Here is a 27,877-nt window from a genome sequence, read left to right as displayed (position 1 = left end):
TGGGAGGGCGGGGAGAGGGGGGACAGAGAAAGGGGGGAACTGGAAGGAGTAACTGGAAGAGGCAAGAAGATAGAGGCATATGTAGTCTTCAAGAATGGGAAAGGCCTCTGCTATCAACTTGAAATTTTTGAAAGAAATCTTACTTTTCCATGCATGGCAAAAAAACAGAAAAATAATAAAAGCACACAAGATCAAAGATAACCAACCCAAAGTGAAAACAAGGCTTTTACGAAGTTGACAGATAACATTTATTAAAACATGTCATACAAAAGGGCATGGTCTCTTCTATAAGAAGAAAATATTAAACAGTAACATTAAATTAAGTAAAACCATGCTGTACAGTAAAGACAGCAATATTTTATAAAGACAAAACTATTCAACCTTTGCAATACAGGCATAACATTTCACAAAATATCAATAAGATATGCAACTTTAAATGACAATTTCCTTAGAATAAAACTATGTAGCTCAAGGAAGATTCACCTGACTTGCATAAATAAAAGTAAATTTCTGGAAGAAATATTGGAAACCCCATAAAAAAGGAAACAAAGCAGCAACAACTGACATATGACACAAGCTTCAAGCAAGGAAAAAAAAGTCACATTTTAAGAAATGTGTTCCAGCATTTTCCCTCAGGGCACTGTTCAGTATAGTTATTCTAAATTAAAAACAGATTCATTGAAATAGTTTTAAAGTAGCAAATACTTTGCCATTTCAAAGAAAAACTCTGGTTTCACTGAATAAAGATGGAACCTTCTGAGTTAGTAACCCTATAAAGCATTTTCAATAAATATTAGTGGCACAAGTCAAAATTCACTTAAGATTATATTGAAGAAGATTCTGCATGGATTTAGTCTCATTCCTTACTACTCCCAACTCATCAAAATGTGGACCTTATGAAACTAAGACCCTAAATTTGGCAGTATCTGAACTCTATTCAATCTTCAATCAAGTGTGTTGTATCTCTTGCCCTGGGGGTAGAAGAAAAGGTATCAATTTTGTTCTTGTGTACACGGTTCAATTTCACTTCCAAAGTACCTGGCAATGCAAACCATACACAGAACAGAGGAATTAAACCATAAAATTTTGAGGAGTATCCCATTAAGTTCTTCAAGAATAGCCTTAAAACTTGGTTATCACCCCTAAACTGGGGAAGGAAGAAGAATGGAGCATTAATTATAAATTCTTTTTTGTTCAGTCTGAACTGGTGACCATAAAAAAGGAACTGAGAAAGGTCTGGTCTAGTAGTCAGAATCAAAGGGCTGGGACCCAAGAACTCCTGAGGTTAATCCCATATGATCCCAGGGTGGCCTTGGGAGAAGGCACTTAACCTTTGCCTCAGTTCCCTTTCTTGTAAAATGATGATGTCTACCTTATGAAGTAGACTATTTTCATGTCCTGTAAGTGCTTCTAAAATTAAAAGCATGATATAAGTGCTAGCATTAATAATGTCATGTAACATTCACAGTCCTCATTAAGTGTAGCCTTAAAAAAAAAAAAAAAAAATCAGGATGAAGGAAGAGCTCAAGTTAAAGATTTTAACGAAAACTCAATACTGGAGGGGGATGACATCACACCATATCTACAGAAGGCTTTGTAAGTGTGACCTCTTCAACTCCCTCCTGCACAAAAGACATTTCTAAATTCTAAATTCTAAACACTTAGTTAAGGGATAGAGAAAAAAAAAAAAAAAAGAGTAATCATTCCCAACACAAAGGTGATAATTTAGCAGGGGGATATAATTATTTTATCTTGAAAAGGTAAAGTATGCAAAATTTCTCTTAGCATAGTAAGTAAGCATTCTTCTCCAAACCTTTCCCTGCCTCCCAACTCCATTGCCTTCCTCCAGCCCAACTCATGCTGGGAAAAGATTTTGTGCTATCTGAATGTAGTCAGCAATAGAGTGGTCCCACTAAGAATATCTGGGATGATTTGTTTATCCATAACCATTTTTTAAAAAATGAAACCCAATATATTATATAAACAGCATAGGACAACAGAAAAGTTGAGCATGGATCTTTAAAATAAAAGAATTATAAATTAGCAGTTGGTATACTCATCAAGATTCCTACAAAAGGTACCAACCTATTTAAGAAAGGTTAATTGCAGTTAAATTTGCAGTTAAAAAATTGTAAATTAAATTGCAGTTAAAAAATTAAATCCTTGTAAAATTGATGTCAGAGATGACATAATATTTTATTAGTAAGTAAGAAAATAATGGAATAGACTAAAAAAACTTCAAATTACTCATGACAAGATTGTTTCACTGAACTGAACAGAATTGAAAGATAGGTATTCCTATATTTGTATTTTCTAGCTCAAACTCTTACAAAACTTCCCAACCTAATTTTTTAAAAGGACAGCTTTCAAATAGATAAGAAATATACTTTCCTAACACCTTAGCATAGGGTAAAATTATTTGGCAGGAGTCATTGTTTCACAACATCATTAAAAATATTAATAGGAGTCATAAAGCAATTTCTTATCACACAGAAAGACCAGGACCACTTCAAAGGGTGGGATAAAATTAAGTTGGATTGTATAATCACCTCTACACAATTCCAGTCATGTAAACAAAGAAAGACTGGCAACTGGCAGACTTTTGAATATTAAGGAAACAGTATTAATGTGGCAATAAATCAGGAGGTAATATATAGTTTCTAGGTTAAAAAACAATATATGCATAAAGAGATTTAAATACAAAGTGCTTTTCTATATTGAAAAGGATACAGTGTCAGTGAGTAGATCCCTGTTAATTACAATTACAAGAGTGACTTTCCATTTGTCCACATACAGTGTTCAAACTTGAATTCCTAGGAGTTAGCAATTTGAGTAAGTCCATTGCCAGCAATGGCAACCATATTTGCTAAAAGCCAATTTTTAAAAACCAAATTTCAGTTATTTTTCCTACAAAATGAAAATATGCTTAAAATTTGGAAGTAATTAACCAGTAAGTCAAAAGAAATTAGTATAATTATAGCACCCTGTCCCACCCCAATGAGATATCTAGATACATCATAGAGCTTACGAGTATTCAGAATATGATTCCTTTTCTAAAAAGTAGTCTTCAGTCCAATACCATCAGACTGATGGGAAGAAAAGAAAAATCTTAGAATTACGTTTTTTTGTTTTCTATATGTACAGATGTGTGCACTTATTCATTTATGTAGCAGTATAATTTGGGAGCTTGACTTTCTAAACTGCTCTGTTGAAAAATCAATTTTTTTTTCTTCTTCTTTTCCATTCTAAAATACTTTCCAGCCCCTAAAAAGACTTACATTATGGGCTCATGTGGATCTGTTTTCAAGAGCTACCACCCCTTTTTACACAGGTAACAACGATCAAATTGCATGATATTGAATCAATAGACACAATGTGCCACCCAAACAGTTTACCAGCTTTTTTCTGTTTCACTCACACTGCAACTCTGTTTCTAAGTCTTTGTAGCTTCATAGCTACAGGACACTAAACCCAACTCCTAAAACACAAGGGCTCCTAACTATAAGCTTTAGCTGTAGTTTTTTTTTCTTCCCTGTTAACTATGAATGACAAATTTTGATTAGAAAGCTTAAATATTTGTAATAGGCCCACAACTCTTGAACAGCAGCAGGTAGGACTCGTAATCAGGATCACAACAGGTCCAATATTTAGACCTAGGACTCTGCTACAGCGGTAGTTGAGTCAGTCACTCACATGAACAGGAACTGGAACATCAAGCCAATTAGAAATACTAATTTCTGGTAACTAATTCTATACCTAGTAATTATGCCTAGATAAAAAATTTTAAACTTTAGTACACTAAAATATAAAACCTTGTGTGGGTTATATTAAGAACTCGATACACATTACTGTAGTATCACACACACACACACACACAAAAAAAAAATGAAGCTTGTACCATGTTACTATTGAACCAAGTTAGAATGTTACCTACTTTGCATCCTCCTTCATGGTTTTAATTAAAATATCCTTTAAAAAGATAAAACTTAGACCAAAAGAATTCTACTAAACTTCTCCTTTGAGGAGCCTTACATTTAAGCTTTTTACACAGGAGAGGATTTGTTTGGTGAGACTTTTAACTTAAACAAATTCAGACTGTCTAACCCAAGGTTTCATTAATAAAGGCAAAATAACATTTCAATAGGAATAAGTTATGAGTGACCAAAAGTTGTTACTAAATGAAAAATTAAAAAAAAAAAAAAGAATTAAAAAAAAAAAAAAACCAAACTTACATTTTCAGCCAAGTTCTAAATGCAGGTGGCTACATTAAAAACAAAATAAAACAAAAATGGCACACCTACATTACAACTGGCCTGAAAGTTGAAAAGTCAGCTGAGAGATGGGTTAGCAGAGACTTGAACTCTCAGGGCAGGACTGAAGCATACTGACTTAAGAAATTAGACTTTAAAAATTGGCCTACTTACATACAGTCTTTCAGAAATATTCTCCAATTTTTAAGCTAGTCTCATAAAATAGCAAGTACCACACATCATCTGTGCACACAATTTGCATAATTATAATAGTTTATTTTTGTGCACGCCACTAAAAAAAAAAAAATCCACATCCTATTTTTAATTAACATCAGTAGTATTTTGCTCAGCCTTTGCAGCTTCATATGACTTGGTACAAGAAGTCACATGCCGGTGAAAACTGTCCCGCCACATAAATCGCTTCCCACAGATATTACACTCATATGGCTTTATGCCTGTGTGAATTTTCATGTGGCCAACAAGGTGATGTTTCATTTTGAATTTCTTACCACAGACACCACAGCCATAAGGCCGAAGACCAAGATGCATGCTCATATGTCGATCTCTCTGACTCTTGTGAGTGAAGCTTTTCCCACACTGACAAGGGTACAGTTTGTCAGCAGCTGAGAATCCCAAGTGGGAAGCTTCTTCTTTAATGCCTGTCACCATTTCAATGCTATCACTATAGCCTGCTGCTATAATAGTATCTTGTCTGTGGCTACTAAGATTCCCATCTGCTCTTTCTCCAGAAAACTCTTCCATAGAAGAGCCATAGAAATCAACTTGCTCGTCGTAATTACTTTCATCAGCTTGTTCATCAAACTCAGCTTCAACTTTTTTTTCACCAATGTGAAAGTCCTCATCTACCCCTGAAGACTGGATAGAATGGTCTGTCTGAATAGTATTGATCGATTCAGTGACCTGGTGTTCATCATAAGCAGCATGTACATCAACACCTTCACAATCCTGTTCAAATCTTTCTGGCTTCACATGGATCCAACGTTTGTGAGACATGATGCTGGGCTTGCTATATATGGGCCGTGTATAATGATATTCGGCACTATCACTAGCCCCTTCTTCACCATCCTGACTGGTCATTTCAGTACTTAGTCTATCATGTTCTGTTGAAGAATTGCTGGGAAGATATTCATGTTCGGTTAGCTGAGATGACAATTCATCTTTGGAACTCTCTTCTTCATTCTCTCCATCTCTCAGTTCTTGGGTTTTAGGGAAATCTGGGTGTCCACCAGAACTAAGCTCAAAGTTTTCAACTAGACCATTGTAGCTACTGCTGCTTGGTGACTGATGATCACTGCCATGATTTAACTTTTGACAGAGGACTGTAGGATTTCCTTCTAAAACCTCAGTGCATTTGTCTACCACATGCCACATCTGGAGGAAACTGGCTGCTGTCAGATAACTGACAATTTCTAAAGCAGGCATTACTAGACGTCCTGTGTAAGTTGAAAGAAGGATATTTTCAAAAACCCTTGGATTCATAACATCAGGCAAAACTATTCTTCTGCTGTTTTTCAGTAGCACCTGGTCACAAAAGTAAGGTGAGCTGGCAGCAAGAACAGCCTTGTGGGCCCTAAAAAGATGTCCTTGGACTACAATGGAAACATCACATAATTGTCCTTGTTGTCTCTGCTGGTTTAGTTTCTGCAAAATGGTGCTAGAAAAATCAGGAAATTCCACTCGAAAAGAACTTGTTCCAGACTCCATTTCATTACAAATCTAGTTCAGTACTGCAAGAGAAAGAAAAATTATTACAAATTCCAAGCTAATGAGAAATCTGCTTTTTCACTCATCATCTTCAATTCCAATAAAAGAACCTATCACTAAAACTACCACCCTTAGCTTATTTTTGTTTTTCCTTTCTTGACATATGAATATGATACAATAGATTTTGACACATTATCTATGATAGGATTGAACAAGGCCCATCATTATGAGCAAAAAATAAACATCATCCTTTGGGAATAGCTGAAAACATCTAGTGTTATTTCCCAGGATCTTCTATTTACCTATAACTACTGAGAGCGAGGGAAGATGTAGAGTACTATAACAATTAATATATTAACCTCTAATAGAAAATAACTCAGAAAGGAATCAGTTAGCCCTTCACTAAGAATGAGATAAAGCTTGGAAAGCAAGAAGGGCAAAATCTTTTTCTTAGGAATCTCTTGGTCTGGAGAGGTTGTCTAGAGGCTATTATTTAGCAAAGGTTACTAGATCTGGTTTAATATCCACAAAAGTCTTTCTGCAAAGGAATGAGTAATCATCAGCAGATACAGATGACTAAATAACTTCTAACTCTGTTATTCTAAATCCTGTAAGGAAAAGAATAGGTGGCCAAAGAAAAACAAAGGAGCATGACTGGGCCTCTCTGACAACCTCATTCATTTCTTTACTTTAGAAAAAATTATTGATGCCTTTTGTTTTTATATCACTCATTTCTACACATTATCACCCCTCCCCCCCATTCCTCCTTCAGAATCAAACTCCCCTGTAACAAAGAAAAAGTTAATGAAAAATAATCGGTATGGTATGATCTCATTTGCTAATTTACACAGTGGTAGAATTCCTCATGTTCTATGAAGAGGAAGGTTTCATTATTAGTTCTCTGGGGCTAAGAAGGGCTATTATAAGTACTCTTTTCATTTACACTACTCTGATTGCTCTGTACAATGTTCTGGTTTTATTTTACTTTGCCTCAGTTCAAATAAATCTTCTCATATTTTTCTGAAATTCTCACATTCTTTTTTTACTGCAAACATTATTTCATTATATTCATAAACTAGTTTACTCACCTATTCACTAATATCATGAATACCCATTTTGCTTTCAGTTCTTTACTATATCACAATAAATGATGCTATGAATATATTGATATATATATATTGTACCTTTCTGTCTTTGACTTTCTTGGGTATATGCCCATCGGTGAGATTATTTAGTCAAAAGAGGAAAATTAACCATTCTTTTCATAAATTCCTATCTTTTCCCAGGACAGTTGGACCAATTCACAGCTCCAATTGTGAATTATTAATGTGCCTCTCTTCCTTTATCCTCTTCAGCACAGACCAATACCATTTTTTGGCAGTTTTATTGATTTGCTGAATGTAAAATATCAGAGTTGTTTTAATTTACATTACTTTTTTAGTGATTTTGGAATGACTATATATAATTAACAGTTTAATTTCTTCTTTTGAACACCATTCACATCCTTTGAACATTTTTCTGTAGAGGAATCGCTCTTAGTCTTATTATATTTGTGTTAATTCCTGATCTGGTCCACCAGGCCTCTCCTATCTACAGTGAAGGTCATTTGAGCCTAAAAATTAAGGCAGCTGAAGTTACTCGCCCAAGATCACAGAGCAAATTGACAACAAAGCTAGTTACAAAATACTCAACTACTAGGTCTAGTCTTTTTTTCATATCATCATTAGTCTTTTTTTCTATAGTACCACAGCTATCCTTCACTAAATAAATAAGTCAAGAGTCACAAATGAATTGCCAAGAATTGATACTAAATAGTTAAGTCTATACAAAGGATGAATGAATATAAGTAACTACTGGCATCTGCATTTTTATTATCTATAACTTATGAGCAACTTAAACTACTGGAAATCACTGTCAATAACTGAAAACTAGAGTAAATGAAAATGCCAGAATCTCTAAGAAATACAAAAGTCTTGATTTCTATTTCACATGCTTCCCTGCCCCACCGCCCCAGGCAACTGGGATTAAGTGACTTGCCCAGGGTCACACAGCTAGGAAGTGTTGTGTCGGGAGGCCAAATTTGAACTTGGGTCCTCCTAACTTCAGGGCTGGTGCCCTATCCACTGTGCCACCTAGCTGTCCTATTTCACATGCTTTCACTAGAAAATCAGAAATTCTCGAATAATTCAAAATAACCTCATCATGAATAATATATGCAATAAACCTGAAATAAATCTCACATTGTCGAAAGACGCCAAAATACTAAATTATTTTTTATCATCAACATTAGGGAAATTCAGCATTTATAGAATCTATTTTCAAGCTACAATTTTATCCATCTTAACACATATACTTCTTTACTACTTCAAAAAATCCATGATTTCAATATACTGATATGGGGGATATTCCTACTGACATCAACACCTTTAGTAGATGGTTCCATAAAGAATTTCAGTTCATTGCCAAGCACATACTCAAAAAGCCTTTTCTCAGCTTAGTAGAGCTTTGCCAAAGTTTGTGCTCTTCAGGATTTATGCAATAGTTGAGAGTCAACTCCATGACAAGTGCAGTACTACAAGAAGCCTTTATTTCTTTAGGTTTGCAATTCTTTAAGCAATGTTTGCATTGTTTAAGCATTAACAGAAGGAGTTAGTATATGAAACCAAAATCTACTGATGTAGAATTTTTAAACTTTAACAAACTGTTACAAGGGAAAAAATTCTTTTCCAGGACTCTTATTATTTTACATCAAAAAACATCTAGGAGGCAGAATAATAAACAAGTTTGAATGCTAAATATTACATGTTATTCATAATAACACTGCCAATGTGGCAGCTAGCAGATTAAGTCAAAGTATTTTATCAAGCAATTTTACTTTTCTTCTTAAGTAGCTATGTGGCATTTTTATGTATTTTTTTTTTAACAACATCCAGTCCTTGACCTATGACCCTATGGTTTCTTCTAACAACCCAATCAATCAAACCAACCAACACCCACATCACACTCCTGACCCATGCAGAATGACAAATATGAATTCATTTATTAAACAGATGCCTATTTTATATAAGTTAATGGCTTCTTTTGTATTTATTATTCACTCAACCATTTAACAATTAAGAACCTACTATGTACAAGGCACTATTGAAAGTTACAAAGTTCCATTTCTTCAGAAGAACAAGGAAGTGCACTAAGAGTCTTTTTGTCCAGTTTCCCTCCCTTTTATAGATGAGGAAGGAAAATACAAAAACACCTTAAAATATAAAGGAAATGGACTGTCTACATATATCCAACAAACTAGGTATGGATTGTGGGAATAGTCTACTTTTTCATGCTCCTTTACAAAAACACTCATATGTTCCTGCCAAATACACCTCTCCTCACTTGCTCCCTAGATAACACATTTCACCTTCAATCTTTCTGATTCTGTAGTCTATCCTAGAGGCTTGCAAACTCTCTCATTTGTTTCACAATTCCATAACTGTCACAAGAGAACTATGCTAATCTTCTCAATTGTTGCCATCTCACTTGGCAATTACTTTATACTTATTTTGTATTGACTATAATTGCTGCCCCCTTAAAAAAAAAATAAGCATTTATATGATTAGGGACAGTTTCCTTTTTAACTGTTGTATCTCTAGTGCTTGTTACTAGGTAGACTACATATTTTTATTATATAATTTCAACTGGGTTTTCATTGCAGTAAAGCTTTTATATTTCCCTATTTGATTTCCCAGCAAACACTACAGCAGCTATACCAAAGTGTCTCCTCCACACACACTCCCCTCCCCCCATGCCCACAATATCCTTCCGCTTACCCTCTCTGCTAAGGACTTCACCTCACAATTCACAGAAAAAAAAATTGAGGCTATTTTTCAAGAACTACCTTTTCTCCTCTTCATCTAACATCATTTTGACATCTTCCCCTCACTATCTTCTTCACCTGACTCTCACAAAAAGATAATTTCCCCCCTGACAAAGCAAACTGTCCTTCATGCATCTTTGACCCTGCTCTCTGGATGATCATCCCCTCCCTATCATCCTCAAATACAATTTCTCCAGCTACTGATCTATTCCCTGCTGCAAACAATTGAACCCTTCCACCTCTCATCCTTAAAAAGTTCTCACTTGACCCCAACATCCTCATTAGCCACTATCCCCTCTCTCTCTCCTCTCCACCTCCCTTAAAATATCTATATTCTGTTCTCTTTTCTCTTTTGTCATTTCTGAACTCTGCTAAATGGAATTCATTATTCTACTAAAACTTTTCTTTCAGACATGTTTTGATCCTCATGTTCTCGAGCTCTATTCTGTGATTCTATTAATCACCTGCTTCTCCTAGCAGATTACCCTCTTCTCCATAGGTCTTCAAAATACTTGAGTTCTCTCTTCTGGTTTTCCCTTCTAATTGCCTAACCGTTGCTTCCCAGACTTAATCTATGTCACAAGGTCTCCCAATGAATGCAGGACCATCTCCAGTCATCTTGATCTACATATTGCCACTACTCCCAGATGGTTCTGAAGAGGAAAATGAGGCTGGTGCCTTTGCACAGCCCTCCCTCACTTAAATACAACTCACTTGCATATCCTGGTATTACCTTCCTGAAGGCATGATCGATCCTCTTCAAGAAGGAAGGACAAACAAGAACAAATCCTAGGTATATAGCCTGTAGCCATGTCAAATTCTATGTCCAAAACAAGACACATTATCTCTTCTCCCCAACCTTTTGCTCTTCCCAACTTTTCTATTAAAGACAAGGAGACTATCATCCTCACAGTCATCCAGATTCACAACCATTGTGTCATCAACATCCAATTTACCCCACATATGCAATCTGTTGTTAAGAGGTAACTAGGTGGCACAGTGGATAGAGCAGTAGGCCTGAAGTCAGGAAAACCTGAGTTCAAATGTGGCCTCAATTAACTTACTAGTTGTGTAACAAATCAGTTAACTTCTATTCATCTTAGTATCCTCATCTATAAAATAAGGATAATAACATCATTTACTTCCCAGGAATGCTGTGAGGATCAAATAAAATAACTGTAAAGCACTTACCACAAGTCTTGCATGCTATATATAAATGTTAGCTATTATTATTTAATAGCAAATCTTACCTTTCCTATCTTCATGTCTCCTTCCCTTTCATACAATTAAAAATCCCTGATGGCAGGTTCTCATCATCTGAGACTTTACAACAAGCTACTGGTTGATCTCCCTGCCTCAAGTATCTCCCCATATCATATACCGCTCTCCCCACTTAATAAATCACAGTGGCTTCCTATAAAATTGTAATTAGAATTTAAAGGCCTTCACAAACAGCCCCCCCCCCCCCAATTTCCTTCTTATACTTTATTCTTCTCTTCCTGGTATTCTAGGATCTAGAATCATTGACCTACTTCTACAGGATCCTCTCTCTCCCAACTGTGTGCCTTTTGCTGGCTATCCCTCAATTCCTAGAATGCTCTTGCTCCTTACCTTCAGGTTCAAGAATAAGAGAAAACTCAAATCTCTCCTTCTATCAGAAAGCTTTCTCCAGTTCTCTCTATCCTTTGTTTGAGCCCAGATGGCTCAAAGTGAATGTAATTAGCAATCCTTTCTTTTTTGGCCAGAAATCCTGAGGATATTTCTCTTCCATAATTTTTTTTCTTTTTTTCCTTTTTTTTTTTTTTTTTTTTTGATTAGGTAAAAGAGGCCATTCTTTGCCTCACATCTTACCTAACCTTAATCACAAAATGGATGTTGCCTCAGTCAAACTGAGATCTGGGAAAACCCTTAGCTTAAAAAGGCCAAGGTCTCTCACTGTATCTGGGATCATTTCCAGTCTCCAGTCCTCCTGATCTTTATTTTGCTACTACACTCATATGACTCCAGAAGAAAAAGTGAGATGGATTCTTTGCAGAGCCCTCCTTCATTTAAACAAAATCACTTGCAAGTCATGACTTGTCATGGCCATCACCTACTTGATGATCACCTTCTTCTATAAGAATGAAGAGCAACCACATCTCTTCCTAGTATCTTCCCTCTGGAGATTACCTTAACTTTATACTGTATTTATCTTGCATTTATTTTGCTATTTATTATATTATTATTGCTATTTATTATTATATATAAAATATGCTATTAATATTATTATTATTGCTATATATTATTATTGCTATTTAAATTTTGCCTTTCCCATTAGAATGTGACATTCTTGAGGGCATCCTTTTCTAGTATCCCCAAATGTCTAGAAAGATTAAAATGGATGTACAGTAATTCAACTAACTTAAGGTTTTTAGAAAGATAGACGTTGGAGGCAAGGGCAGATAGTGGAGAATAAATACTTAAGTGGCATGGTCCTTTAGGAATACTTAAGGAAGGCTACAGCTCACAGTGTGTTTATGTTGGCAAGGAAAAAAGGACAACAAGGATGGTAAAAGAAGACAATAAAGAAAGAGAAGACAACCTTTTCCTCAGGGTGACTAGACAATAAAAAGGAACAGAGAAGAGAGCAGAGATATTGAAAACTTCTTTGTTTCTGTTTCCTCTGTCAAAGAAGAATGATCTTTAGAACAGAAAACAAAGAATGGGGAGAAAATGAGAGTAATCACCTACCCTTTAGGAGATGAACTACATTCTTGGGAAACTCAACAACCATTAAGTGATTTCTATATTCCACGACCGATACTTGGCACTGAAGAAAAAAGGAAAAAACATCCTAACACTCAGCATAGCATCTGACATAGTAAACTCTTAATAAATGTCTTATCTATAGTCTCTGCCCTCAGAGTGCCTACTTTCTACAGCTAATCAGAAAACTAAAATATATAATTGCTGAGCCATAATTGGAAAACTTCTAAAGATTGTACAAAGACCTGTAAAGAAATGACAAATATTGTCTCAATTTTCAAAAAAAAAAAGGGATAAAGTAGAATTTGCAAACCAAAGGCCAATGAGTTGACTACATTCAAAACAGGGGTTAATGAAAAAACAGTCAAAAGAAGCAAATACGGCTTCAACAAGAACAGGTTATGTCAAATTAACCTCGTTTCCTTTTTCTTACACCTTTACGAAGCTAGTAAAAGAAGAATGCTACAAATATATTTTATTTAGATTGGTAAAGTAATTGGCCAAGGTTACCACATAATTCTTGTAGAAAAAAATGATTTGGACATGGATTAGATGACAACATAATCAGGGGAATCCAGCCTAGACCCAAAAAGATATCTATCATTAATGATTTGATGTCAATTTGGGAACTCTCCAGTGGAGATATATAGGTGTGGCCTTCTATTTTTTTTAATTCTAACTTAGACAAAGAAATAAATGATATCTTTGGCAAGTCTGAAAATGACACAAAGCATTATAATTTTATATACACACACATAAATCATTGTATTGTAAAATATGAGAGTTAAAAATGCAAACAGTACTGCACAGGGTTGTCCAGGATGCAATAGTTATTCAGAAGATGTTAGGGTGTCCAGTTTCTAGTGGAGTTGTCTGAGTTAATTGTGTATGGAGACAGGGTAGGTGTGTTTACACTTAGGCAGTTATTGTCATCAGACTAGAAGTTTAAAAATATAACTTCAATAAGAATAGATCATGTCAAACAAACTAAGCTTTTTACTAAGCTGCAGAAGGAATACTACAAATATATTAATATTTGTTACCTTCGATACAATTGGTGATAGTACCAAGGTATAGTGTGACAGTATCAAGTTTCAAAAAGGATTCTGAATCAAATATACTAAATGATATTTACTAATTTCAAGAACAAATCACAAGATAGTAGTTTATTTGAAAAAGCAAAGAGTTTTAATAGATTAAAAGTGACTGAGTTAACTGTGATAAAGCAATAAAATAATGTTATCTTAAGCTGCTTTAAGAGAACTACAAGTCCAAGAAACTGGAGATGAGAGTACCACAAATTCTGTCCTGATCAAACAACATTTCAAATACTATTTTCAGTTCTGGTTGCTTTATTTTAAAAGGAAAATTTACAAGGTAGAGCAATCATGATTGAGATAAGCCTTTAAGATCAAGAAATACTACAACAGAGATGTAAACACCTCAAGTGGTGAAGTAGTTTATCCAACACTGCATGGGCCCAACTATTAAAAGAGAAGGGGAAGAAGAGGGAGAGGGAAAGGGAGAGAGAGTAAACATTTTACTCACCTGCCATCAGCAGCAGAAATGCTCACATTTACTATCCTGTTTAGACTCATTCTTTCAAATTCCTAGTTACCTTTATTTTTCCTAACCCTGATGACAATGAGTATCTAACTGCCTAAAGGTAAACACCCACTCTATGCCCAGACACAATAAACTTGTCTTCCAAATCTCTCAATCCCACTCATAACTGAACATCTTCAATGCCCCTCTTAACATTTTCTGGATGACTACTGAATCCCAGGCAACCCTATGCAGTACTGGTTGCACTTTTAACTCTCATATTTGACAACACAATGGTGTGTGTGTGTGTGTGTGTGTGTGTGTGTGTGTGTGTGTGTGTGTGTGAAAATTACAGTGTAATAGGAATCAGCCACTCCTTGTTCCCCATGGACACTTCCAGATTCTCCCAGTAGCAGTCACCCAGTAAATTCTCTTTTGAAGTTTTCTATTAACACCAATCACCCATTCAAAATATAGGTATTTGTTATTTACTGGCTCCAAAGTCATTTTCTGTCCTTTCTCCAGAAGTCCTTATATTAAGGGATGTCAACACTTTAAATCTTAGTGTTTACATTTCTGTAGTACCATATCATCTGAAGACTCAAATATCTTACTCATCCTGTTTCTCAATCAACTCAGTTCCCATAATTAAAACCCCTCTCAGTTATAGAAATGACAACAACCTTGATCTTACCAGTACTACAAGTGTTCAACTTCTGTGATCATTAACTCCTGAAATTCCTTTAGACCATCATAACCTGCCATAATCCCATCTCTCCCATGCCTCCTAAATTTACTCAATGTCCTTACCATAAACTCTAAATATTCCAGAAGTACTTTCCTAGGCTATTATCACTACTTTGACTTTACTTTCCTATTCTCAACAGTGAACCGTTAATCTGTTCAACTCTAGAATATCCTATAGTCTTGAATCATTGTCCATTCATGCTTTGTCAAACCCCTAGCTATCAAACCCTATGTCCTTTGTTCCTTCTTGTGTGCTACTGATAGAGCTGGAAAAGTTAGGTGATCAAAGTATACCACAACCTTATGTTATCTAATCTCAACTGGGCTCTTACTGAAAAAAACAAAAAAATCCTTTTATTCCTAATTGCTTCTTGTTCCTACTCATCACAGAGCTACAACAATTATCCCAAACCTTGGCCCTTTTCAAAAATTAAACGATCAATAGACTTATGATGGAAAAAGCCATCTGCATCCAGGATGGCTATGGAGATTGAATATGGATCATAACATAGTGTTTTCACCTTTGCCATTTGTTGGCTTGTTTTATTTTTTTCTCACTTTTTTTCCTCTTTTGATCTGATTTTTTTTTTTTTGCATAGCATGATATACATGGAAATATGTTTAGAAAAATTGCAAATGTGTAATCTACATTGGATTACTTGCTGTCTGAGAGGAAAAGGGAAAGAGGGAGGGAGAGAAAAATTTGGAACATAAAGGTTTTACAAGGGTGAATGTTGAAAACTATCCTTGCATGCATTTTGAATAAAAAAGCTATTTTTAAAAAATTATCTTCATTACTCTAGCTAGAAGTCATCTATCTTATTCTCATCTTTCCCATCTCTCTGTTGAAATTCTCCTAAGCACTTATTTTATTCTGATTTGCAGGAGGATTTGTATTTGTCTTCTTTCTATCATAGCTGGGGATTAACTATTACTACACAAAGAACTGTGACATAGCAGTTTTCCATGACCCTTATTAAAAGAGCCTTAAAGAAATGATAGGCACTACATATTTTTTCATCTTTGCATCACCATGATAAAATAGTGCCTTTTAAGAATAGGTGCTTAATAAATGCATACTGAATTGAATTGACTAATAAGCAAGACAAATGAATACAGTATGATAAAAACTGCTGAACTTAAAGACCCTAGTTCAGGATTGGAATGCTGACTCTGCTTTTTATTTCCTTAGTCATTATATCTCTGGACCTCAGTTTCTGCCTTTGTAAAATGAAAAATCAGGATGAGATAATCCCTAAAGTGTCATCCAGATTTTATGGAAAAGCTTATACTTGGGTAATGAAGGTTTTGGCAGCAGGATTAAAAAGGAAAGGGGTTGAGTATTAGAGCTACTTCAGAGGCAGTCAAAAAAAAAATTTGATATCTGATTCAATGTGGGGGTAGAGAAAGGAGTCTAAATGACCAGTTCAACGACAAGATGACTATCTTCTATACTTTGATCATCTGTAATTTCATTGTTATGGGTATTTGCGCAGATCTTTCCAAAATCTATTAGTCCATCTGTGGGAACTGCTAAGAAGAAAAAAACTCTTACTCTACAACTAACCTAAATGATGAGTCTCACTGAATTTGGCAAAGCTGGTCCTTGGACAACAGATTAGTCTGTCATTGGTCCCATATAACAAGTTTTTCCAACTAAAGTATACTCTGTCAGACCTTGCATTTCACTGGCACAAGAATTGAGAATCCTAAGTCACAATCACACAGAAATCACCTCAATACCACAATGAAACATCCTGATAGAACTGCAGTAAAAGATCTAGCAATAGTTAAACTCAACGTCTAAATGTCTACCAATTTTACTTTATTATATTAAATTTTACTTTATTATAAGCTTTTACTATAAACCTTTTAACTAGAACAACCAAAAAAACTGAGATTTTAAACTTTGATACTTTTTTTAATGAAAGACAAAATAGAAGCCATTCTAACATAAATAACAAAAAATGTAGATGCCACATTGACATCTTTTTATCTCAAATCATGTAAAATTCTATCCCTTAGATAGTGGATCTCATAGCTAATACTTCAATAATTCATGAAAAAGTACTTCTTGAAGTCCCACCGGGCAAAATGAGCAGTAGGTGGACTTCTCAGGTGTCAAATCCATACAGGGATAAAACATCTTAGCAATGAGAGATGTCCAGAAGTGGAATGGACTGGTTCTGTAGGTGTCAGATTTCCTATCACTCCAAGTTATAATGACTAGATGATTACTCATTGAACAAGTTATATTTGGATGGGTTTACTGGTTGGACTAGATGAGATCTTTTCAATTCTGAGATTCTATATGATTACATTAGTGTGGACACACATAACAGCAAAGATCATAGGCCTTCACATTTCACAAAAATGACTATTATCAAATAAAATTTATTGAATGACAATTGTGTTATTATGTCTGTTAGAAATAAAAATACTACAGATGTAAAAAGTAGTCAAGGAAAGAATTCAAAAGAACCCCCAGTGCTATTAATGTTTCCACGTTCATTTTATTATTTATTTCTGCCTGTGAATCTATGTACAAACATAACCACAACCTTTTAAAAATTGTTTTCAGACTCTGGATATTACCAGAACATATAAAACTTATTCCTAGCTATAAATTTTTATCCAATGCACAAAATGAAGTGCTCTATTATTTTTCTTAATGCTTTTTTGGTTAGCTGAACTTTAATGGTAAACAATAAGTGCAAATTATCATTTTAGAAGTATTTCTCTTTATAAGGCTTCTACAACCAAATTTTCAAGATTTAGAAAAAATGTTTCAAATATCAAGTAAAAAAAACCAACAAAGATCTATTAAATATTTAATAATTAATTACATATAATGTAATAATAAATAATTACATATGAGGAGCTATACCAAGTACTGACTCTCAGACTGGACTTTATGAAAGTGATGCATGTGACACATAAGAGAAAATTTGATTTATTTTAGGGTTTTATATATACATTTTCAGAATGTATAAAGTTAAAAATACATATTCTTGAAAACATGAATTTCAAATCAATAGCAAAAGATTTTGCCTATAAAATGTCAAGTGTTAAAGGATTAATCAATACTACTATCTGTAAATCTTAAGTGATACTTTTGTTCTTAGGCCCACATCCCTGCTAATATTCCTTATCCCAATTCATTATAAGAAAACTTTTTAGTAATAAATAATAACATAATATTTATATAGCTCTTTAAATAATAGTAAAGTACTCTACAAACTTTTATTTTATCCTTACCTCATATGTAGGTGCTATTATTATTCTCATTTTACAGATGAAGAAAGTGAGGTAGACAAGTCAAGTGACTTGTCCAGGATCATACAGCTAACCTCTGAAGCTGGATTTTAATTCAGGTTTTCCTTCCTGAAAGGTCCAATGCTTTCATCTACTAGGCCACCTAGCTAACCTCTCATAAACATGACATAACTAAGAAATATTTGCTCTAAAAACAAAAATGGAGAATATAAATCCCTAACCCCATACAAAGCATATAAAGTAAAATTAGGATGTAAATTTTCACTGTTTTGAATTAAGTTTATACATGGAAATTTTATGATTGTGCCAATGTCTTATGAAACTCCATTTATAAACATAATTCAAGATTCAAAAATAAAAGTTTGTGTCAATGTTATAACACTGTAACTGCTGGGTCTGATGTTAAGACTTTTTAAATAGCTCCCTTAGAGCAACTACTAGTTTAAATTAAAGAACATAATACAAAGTTCTTATTCCCTACTCTGGTATACACTGAAGAAGTTGATAAATCTTTCTGAATGTCAGCATGGTAATAAAAGGTCCGTTTTTCAATCTGAAAGTTTCCTTCACAAGGAAAAACAAAGCCTTACTGAAATTTCCTAAAGAAAATCTTACACTGAATCCCAAATGACTGTGGGAGGGGAAGTTATAGACAGAATCTGACTTCATTTTAATTTCATTAAATACACCGAGGTCTTGATAGTTAAGTGCTTTGAAAATGCATGTTTAAAAGATACTTAATAAATGTTTATAATACTGACTAGAACAAATATGCAGCTATACCTTGCTTATTTACCATAAAAGTTATAAAATAAAATTTTATTTCAGATGTTAAATGCAAAATGTTAAACAAATAATCACCTAATGATTGTTTTATCATTTGGTTTTATACACACTAAATTTGTTCAAAATAATACGTCCAAAAAAATATTCCATATATAAATTTGAAGCCAAGACTTCTCAAAACACAATGTTAACTGTATGAGAGAGCATTCAGTATCTTTTGAACTATACCTATGACTTCCATTTTAATGAACTGTAATTAATCTATAGTTTACACAAGGGGAAGCTTACTAGAGGGTAGAGTGAGGTTATTCAAACTCATCAAGAAATGAATTTAATGTTCAAAAAAATCATCAACAAATCTACAGCCAGTTTATAAGGTACAACTATAGCATATTTTACTACCCACGGAGGTGATAAAAATCTTTTTTAGCTAGGGATGTTACTGATGGATAGTATTAATCCTTGTCCATACCACCTAAGGAGGAATATGTTCAGTTCTACCACCATATTTGAAGACTGACCAAGACAGAATTATGGATTTCCAGAGAAGGATAATCTCATGATGAAATCTCTGAAGATCAGTTCATTTAGACAAGTTGATAAACAAATTTAATAGTGGTCTTCAAATATTTTATAGAATTGAAAAGAGGAATTATACTTATTTTGCTATATCTCAAACTGCAGAATTGCAGCAAGTTTTAAGTTGCAGGAAGATTTAAGTTTGATGTAAGGAAAAGACTTCCTAATGATTAGAAATGTCCACAAAAAAAACAGAATATTTCAGGAGGAAATGGGTTTCATCTAACTGGAGGTCTTCAAGCAAAAGCTGGATGACGAACTACTTCTGAGTGGAGAAAGAATTCCTGTTCAAGTACAAATTAAATTGTATTACTTCAAGGTTCCTTTCAATTCTAAAATTCTATGATTCTGTAATACTTTAAAATTTCCATTTAAAAATATTTGTAGTAAGTACTCAGTCAAGTAAATGATTAACTTTACAATAAAATAAAATTAAAGACTTGGTTACCAAAGGCAGTGCTACATTTGTATCATTAAGAATGACAAATGAGCAAATTTCCAAATTTTTTAAGAAAATGAGGATATCATTATGCTTTTATCAATCATAAGATCATTTCTTTTTCATATCATCTCAGATCTGGAGAGAACTTTAGAAATAATAAAGTCTAACCCATACCTGAATAAGAATTCCTTCTATAACATTCTTCAAGTTATCTAACAGCCAGTTGAAGACTTCCAGGGATAGGGAACACATTACCTCCTGATAACCTTCTACTTTGGGTCAGCTTTTAATTCATATAAGTAGAAAGTTCTACATATAGCATATTATCATTTTCAAAGCACTTTCCCAGGATGAAGTTAATGATGCAAGTAGTATTATCCCCATGTCACTGAGGAGGAAACTATGATTGGGGGAGAGGGAGGTTAAAACTATCAACAATGGTCAAAAGCCACTTCAGGTTAATTGTAATTTATTGCATCCAGTGACATTTGTCAAAAAGGACTTACGTTTACAATCATTAGAAAAGATAAGAGTCTGGGGGAAAATGATGGATTTCGAGTCAGGGGATCTAGAATCAAATATTGGCTCCAATATTTAATAGTTGAAGGAAGCAGCTTAATTTCTCTGATCCTCATTTTCCTTACCTGTCAAAATAGAGATCATAATACTTGCACATTACCGACTTTATAGAACTATTGTGAAGACACTTGTAATACTTTAAAGCAGTATAGAAACAGGGTTTTTCAAAATTACCTATGGGATACAGTGAGTTTCTTCATCTGCACAATGAAGACAGGAATACTTGGCATGGCCAATCTCACACGATTCTGAGGAAAGCACTTGGTAAGCCTAAAGAAGTTGAAGTTATTATTATTATGCACAAGCTATAAATTCAAAAGTATATATATTTTTGAGAAGTAGTTACTAGGGAAAGAACAGTATTCTATAAAGTGAATATATACTTTTTCTTCCTTTAGACTTTCTCCTTTAATATTCCTATATACCATTGTGTTACCTGCATTATTATCAGCCAATGAAACTGTAAACTCAAGCTGGGCAGAGAGCATACCTAACTTAACTTCTGCATAGATCCCAGCAGAGAAACAGCATTCAACACAAAACAGGTAATTCATATATGCATGCTGAATGAAAATTAATGTCTAAAATTAGTAATGCCATCATTTATCCATTTAGTCAAATCCACATGACTGTCAACATAAAAAGCATAACACCAAATTCAAATCTCAGATTTTTACAGATGATCTCTTAAGATTATTTCCAAATGCTACGACTATGTAGTATAAAAGAACAATTTTATTTCTAAGGCCTTAAAATTTACAAAGTACTTTTCCCTCCTCTCCCCCCCAACCTTCCCTATGAAGTATTCCTTTTACCATTTGCCCAAAATGAGAAAATAGTTTTGGAGATGAAGTGACTTGATCCTGGGTCAAAATTATTAAGTCAAAAAGTTCTAATACAAGATCAGGTCTCTTGATTCCAAGATAAGTTTATTGATTTCGACTCCATACAGGCTGCAAATAATAACATTTAACATAAAATCTTTTGAATCGCATTCCAGAAGGGAAAAGTTTTAGCTTGTTTCAAAATTTTCTTTCTTTTTTTAATAACTTTTTAAAAAATGCTCTTCTTCCAATGCATCTCTTGGCTTTAGATCAAAATTTATCATCCTATGTATTTACAGAACAAGTGTGTGTCATGAAATGAAGCTCTCCCTGGTCAAAAGTTCTGAACTGATCCTTTCCCTTTATGAGTTTCATTAATGGGAAGAGGCTCCTCTACACTGTACAGTAGCTGGACCTTGGAAAACACCTAGCCAATCTCTTATTTTACAAATGAGGAATCCGAGACCCTTGAAATAAAAGGCTTGCCCAAGATCAGATACAGACTAATAAACGGAGGTGGAACCTGAATTTAGGTTTTCTCATTCTAAATCCACTGCAACTTCCACCATATAAGGAATATGCCCATACATACATTGCACACATAGGCTCAAACGTTACATATCATTCTCAAGACAAGTACATTGTACACATGCATAAGCACATTCAAACAAAATGACAACAACACCGAACATTAGAAATGGAAAGAACTTCAGACAATCTTAACTTCTAAATGAAGTCAATTAAATTGCTGAGACTGTAAATGACTCTAACAAGGTCACAAGCTGAATCAGTGACAGCCCCAACACTCTAGCCTCCACCCAGGGTTATCTCTGTGTACCCAGGCCGCGCTGGGGCGTAGGCTCCCCGTGAGTCAGGGCGGTTGAGTCAAAAGGTTCTCGAGCCGCCGAGGGCCCCGGGCTCATTTAGTCCCTATCCCATCGGAGGCAGCAGCTCCGTTCTCCCAAATAAGCCCCACCGAGCCCAAAAAGGCGCCGCCAGGACCTGGGCTGCAGAGTCCGCGGCAGAGTGGCGGCCATAAAGGCCGGCTAGAAACAAACCTATGCCCGAACACCCACCCTCCACCTCAAATCGGGCTTCAAGCCAACTTCCAAACGACTCCTGACGGACCAGGCCTCGGCAAGGCTGGATCTTGGGGTCGCATCCCCCGACCCGACCAGCAGGCCTCACCTGGGCGTTGGCCTTTCACATCGCTCCCTTGCCCCGTGGCAGCCTTTTCCTCGCTCTCCTCTGCCTCAGCCGTTCGCGACCGGCGCCAGTTTGGTCCCGCGACCCTCTACCAACCGCCCCAGTAGCAGCCGCCGCAGCTGCTGCCTCAGACCCGTGCCCACCCGGAAGTTCTTGCAGGCACTTCCGGCAGGAGAGAACCAGGCAGGCCGGGAAGTGGAGAGAAACGGGGTGGGTGTAAGAGGGTGGGAGGGAAGCAGGGGCGGGGCTGGGGGCGGGGCTGCTAGTGATTTGTCCGAGAAAAGGCGGACCGGACGAGCTTGTTAGCACGTCCACCTTTTACACACATACACACACACACACCCCAGACACCAAACACGTACGCAGAGAAGGGCAGGGAAAATAGGAGAGAGGAGAGGAGGAGCAGAAAAACCAGTGAGGGCAAGGAGTAAGGGTTGGAGAACGCATGTGCGCGCAAGTTCTGGGAGCTATTTGGGAACGCGCCTGAATTTACCCATTAGAGCTGGTTCTAGGAAGATCTGAACTTGAGTTTTGGACCGGACTGGGCTACCTGTCGCATCTTACCCGCAGTCTGGTCATCTCCTACTGAATGGGAGGCTGGATTGATGGGCCGGGGAGGAGGAGGAGGGGAGGAAGGGGGAGAAGTGAAAGCGTAGACTGAGAGTCGAGGAGGCGGGGCCAGCGCACGAGTGGTTGGTAGAGTAAGGCGGGGTGACCCAAACATGCCCCTACACACGCACACAACGCTCATACCGTATGGCCACGGTTCCCTCCCATCCTAACCCTGTGCACTAAATCACACACCCATGCGCACACATTCCATCTAGCTAAATTTATTATATGTATTAAATACACATACATATATTTCATATATAAATTTATATAATGTAAATTATATATATATACATATATATACACACATTACACACATATGTAAAAATAGTCTCACAGGCCAAGCTCTCAAATTTTGTGTAACGGGAAAACAGTTCAGAAGCAATGATGTGGAATAAAATATGTACAGAACAAATTGGGAGTAATATCAAGAGGGAAAACACTAGGATTAAGGACTGGAAAGGGTTTTTGAGGAAGAGATGATTTTAACCAAGACTTGAAGGAAGCCACGGAACTTAGGAAGTAGAGGTGAGGAGGGAGTATGGAGGACATCCAGTGGAAACACTGGAATGGGAAGATGAAAGTGTCATGTGGAATAAATGAGGGAGAATGAGGTGTAACAAGACTGGGAAGATAAAAAAGGATTGGTCAGATTATGAAGGTCTTTGTAGAGATGCTGGAGGTAATAGAGATCCGTACAGGGGTCCTCAAACTACGGCCTACGGGCCAGATGCGGCAGCTGAAGACGATTATTACCTTCACCCATGGCTATGAAGTTTCTTTATTTAAAGGCCCACAAAACAAAGTTTTTGTTTTACTATAGTCTGGCCCTCCAACAGTTTGGGAGACAGTGAACTGGCCCCCTATTTAAAAAGTTTGAGGACCCCTACATTTGAAATAAACTGTTAATAGGTTGAATTTGCACTCATACCCCAGATCCTTTTCAGGCAAACTGCTGTCCAACCATGCCTCCCCATCTTGCACCTCTGAAGATAATTTTTTTGAACCCACGAGTAAGACTTTTGTATTTGTTCCTGTTAAATTTCCAGCCCAGTGTCTGTCAGGATCCTTTAGAGTCTAATTCTGACCTGTAGTGTGTTAGTCATCTTTTTTGTAATCTGCACATAAAAAACAAAAAAAGTATGAAGAGAAATTCCACAACAAGTTATCTATATCATTATCCCAGCCATTTTCTATTTAAAAAAAAAAAAATGACACAAGGCCAGACTTATGTAACTTTATGCAAAATCTTCCAAGTTAACTTTGAACCATTAATGGCTTTTCTATCTAATGAGCCCCACCATTCAACAAGTTCCAAATCCTTTTAATTGTATTTTTATCTGGACCCAAATCATCCCATTATCTTGTTCATATAAAGCATGAGAAGCTTTAGCAAATGCTTTACTAATCTCCAGGTAAACAATATACCATCTTCCTTTTCTACAAGCCTAGTAACTGTCAAAAAAAGAAATAGGTTACTTGGTCCTGATTTGTTCTGAATGAAATCATGCTATTTCTTTATGATCACAGCCTACATTACTAAATATCGATCAAGTATGTGTTTAATAGCTTATTATAGAACCTTTTTAAGAATTAAACTCCTGAACTATAGTTTGAAAACTTTATTTTTTTTTTAAAGAATCAAAACATTTGCCCATCTTCAGTTCAGAGGTTTTCTCCTATTCTTCATGATTTTTTACATATTAATGACAGTTGCTCAGCAATAATATCTGCCACTTTTTGGTTTCCTTGGAGTTAATTATCTAGGTCAGGTGACCTGAATTCACTGAGGGCAGCTGGGTGTTCTTTTTCTGTCTCTTTACTAATTGGGTGTTAACTTCCCATTAGCCATTTTGTTTCATCCATTCTAGTCTATAAGTCATTCTATTTGGCAGCAAAACAGAATTGAGAAGCTCTCCTCTTTCTTGTAATTATTGTCTCACCAACCTTGAACAACAGTCTTATGCCCTCTTCTAAGAATCTCTTTTCTTCAATATAGCTGTAAGGAAAAAAAAAAAAGTCTTGTTTTTCTTAGCTCTCTCTCTCAGTTCATTCTGAGCCTTTGCATTCCTGACACTATTCTCATACCACCATTCCATGATTTGGTGTGTGTGTGTGTGTGTGTGTGTGTGTGTGTGTGTGTGTATTTTTTTTCATATATATATATATATAGTTTTCTGTCCATGCTTCCATCTTGTGCGTGTGTGTGTGTAAATAATTGCTTGGTGACTTATCTGTATATTCACATTAATGTCAGGTAACTGACACTAATGTGACAACTATCAGGCAACTACTGTTTTCTCTCCTCATTGTAATTGTTTTCCTTTATGTCTTAATTTCATTCTGGAGAATTCCCATCCCTTTCTGACTGTCTTGTCCTATACAAATTTCTTCCATGGGATCCTATCCATCCTTCTGAATTCTCTAGTTCATTTTGCTTGTTGCCTAAATATTGTATGTTTGCGTAGACATTTGAAGCCATTGGTTTTACCTCTGACTCTTCTCTTGGATTTTTGTCTCCTAATAAGTTGGGTATATCTCAATTGCTATATTGCAGTTTTTTCCTATAACACTTTTCTTCTTCTAGGTCCTCCCTTTTCAATTTGAAATCCTAACCCTCTCCACACACAAACACCACATACATACTCATATTCTCCATATATACACCAACTTATACCCACATTGAATTTATATAGATACTCCAACAGCTCTACCCTCACCTGCCATTTATGTTTTCACACACAGCCCTCTCTCCTGATCTATACTATACACTCCAAACAGTTGACCAACCAACAGACCAATGTTTGTCTCACATAGACTCACCTTGATATACTCCATTTTCCCCTAGACATACTCACTTCTCATATACTTTGACCCAAATACATATATATGTATATATATACACATATATCACTCATACATATTGACTCCTCCCACATACCATATACCAATGTCTCCCCACAAAGATTGACCTACAATTACACTGACTCACCTCATCCGCACCCCAGATGTACACTGATTTGTACCCACTCCCACTCACTCCTCCACATAACAACTTTCCTCATATATGACCTCTCTATATATAGTACTCACTATACTGTCCCCCATATACTCAGTAATCCCTTTTCACACAGCATCTACAACCTTCTCTCTTCTTATCATCCCAATAGAGAATGCATCCCCATTCTGAGCCCATACTTCAGCTCTCCCCACATACCAACTGACCCCATGACTTCCCCACATGACATTATCCATACACAACCTCGCCAGTTCCCTATATGCATACACAAACACGCTTTACTCAGACACACACCTTGACCTCTGCACACAAATAACCTATTACACATGTGCCATTCTCACCTCCTTACAGAGTATAAATGAATACAACACACACACACCCAATTACTTTTACCCCTCTCATCACAGCCATCCCCTCATCTCCACATATATATAGATTGACTTCAAAACCCATCCTCATTCTTAGCCCCCTAGTGGCCTAAGTACAGACACAAGCTCTTCTACAAAATAGAAAAATGACATGTTCTAAAGCCATAAAATAGTCATCAAGTAAAAAGAAATGTCACTCCAATTCCTTTCTTCACTTTTTATTCTTTAAACCATCTTTGAAACTATTAGAAAAATATAATAAAAAGTGAGATAATTATGATTGTTTTTGTTTTCCCTGACATTGAGCTAAAATCTGCCTCTATAACTTCTATCCATTGCTCTGAATTTTGTCATATGAGGCCAGATAAAACACGTCTAATCCCTGTTTACTATAACATTCCTTCAAATATTTGTCTGTGAATATTATGTCTTGTCTTCCCTTCTGCCCCCAATGCCCTGCCCCCATTACCATTAAGTCATTTCCAAGTTGAAGTACAATAACAATTCCATCCAACCCTTTTTCTATGGAATTGTTTTCAGTTCCTTCATCATCTTAGCCAGCTTCCTGTGGGCCACTTAAACCTATTATTAGTGCCCTAGGGCAATAGAAAGGGCACTGAATTTACAGTCAGGTAGCCTGGGTTTGTAGCCGCTTTGTCCAACAAATAACTGTGCAAACGTGAATAAGCTACCTTATCTCTCAAATACTTGGTTTCCCTATTTGTGAAATGAAATAATTCTTTTTATACTACCTGGCTCATAGAGTTGTTGTTAGGAAGACACTTTATGAACTTCAAAGTACAATAGAAATATGTATTATGAAAGAACCCACCCTGATTTTATGTTGGGGGAAGGTAATTTTAGGTAGCTTTCTCTCCCAGGTTCCCTTGACCTCACAATAACCTCGTTGGTTTTAGTTTTTTAGGCGAGGTCATAGAATTGATTTTGCAGTCCATAAGACTGCTGGTTACCAATACTTAGCATCCTTATCTTCTAGCACCCTTACCTTTATATTTCTCAGGTCTCACAAGGCATCCTTGAATACCAGCTACATGCAATCAATCAAGATGCATTTATTAATGTTTAAAATGATTGTACCTGTATAACCTGTATGAGATCGCCTGCAGTCTTGAAGAGGGAGGAGAGAAAGGAGGGAAGGAGAAAGATTTGGAACTCAAAATCATACAAAATGAATTGTAAACTATCTTCACATACAATTGGAAAAAAAATTAAGTGAAAAAAATGCCTTTACTAAACATCTTATAGTTCAGTCTTGACTGACACTTCATGACACCATGGGCCATACTATCTG

At 35.8% G+C, this 27,877-nt stretch overlaps 1 protein-coding gene across 4 annotated transcripts in view; it reads right to left on the bottom strand.

Annotated features, from left to right (window-relative positions):
• Window positions 1-22,745, bottom strand: part of ZBTB43 (zinc finger and BTB domain containing 43) — a 65,882-nt gene extending 43,137 nt beyond the window's left edge. The window contains exons 1-3 of one of the 4 annotated variants that reach the window (XM_051979667.1): window positions 22,549-22,745; window positions 20,711-20,806; window positions 4,760-5,998 (exon numbers count right to left, since the gene is read on the bottom strand). In XM_051979667.1, the coding sequence (XP_051835627.1) occupies window positions 4,760-5,975 (1,216 nt within the window). In that variant the 5' untranslated portion in view covers window positions 5,976-5,998; window positions 20,711-20,806; window positions 22,549-22,745. Of the gene's footprint in view, window positions 1-224; window positions 5,999-20,322; window positions 20,602-20,710; window positions 20,807-22,548 lie in introns of those variants that run through there. The other 3 variants (XM_051979665.1, XR_007950890.1, XM_051979666.1) reach the window with 3 other exon arrangements.
• Between the last annotated feature and the right edge of the window lie 5,132 nt (window positions 22,746-27,877).

Source organism: Antechinus flavipes, chromosome 2 (genome assembly GCF_016432865.1).
Source record: "Antechinus flavipes isolate AdamAnt ecotype Samford, QLD, Australia chromosome 2, AdamAnt_v2, whole genome shotgun sequence".
NCBI classification, from domain to species: Eukaryota; Metazoa; Chordata; class Mammalia; order Dasyuromorphia; family Dasyuridae; genus Antechinus; species Antechinus flavipes.
Note: the sequence above shows the minus strand (reverse complement) of the source record. Positions and strands in the feature narration are given on the sequence as shown.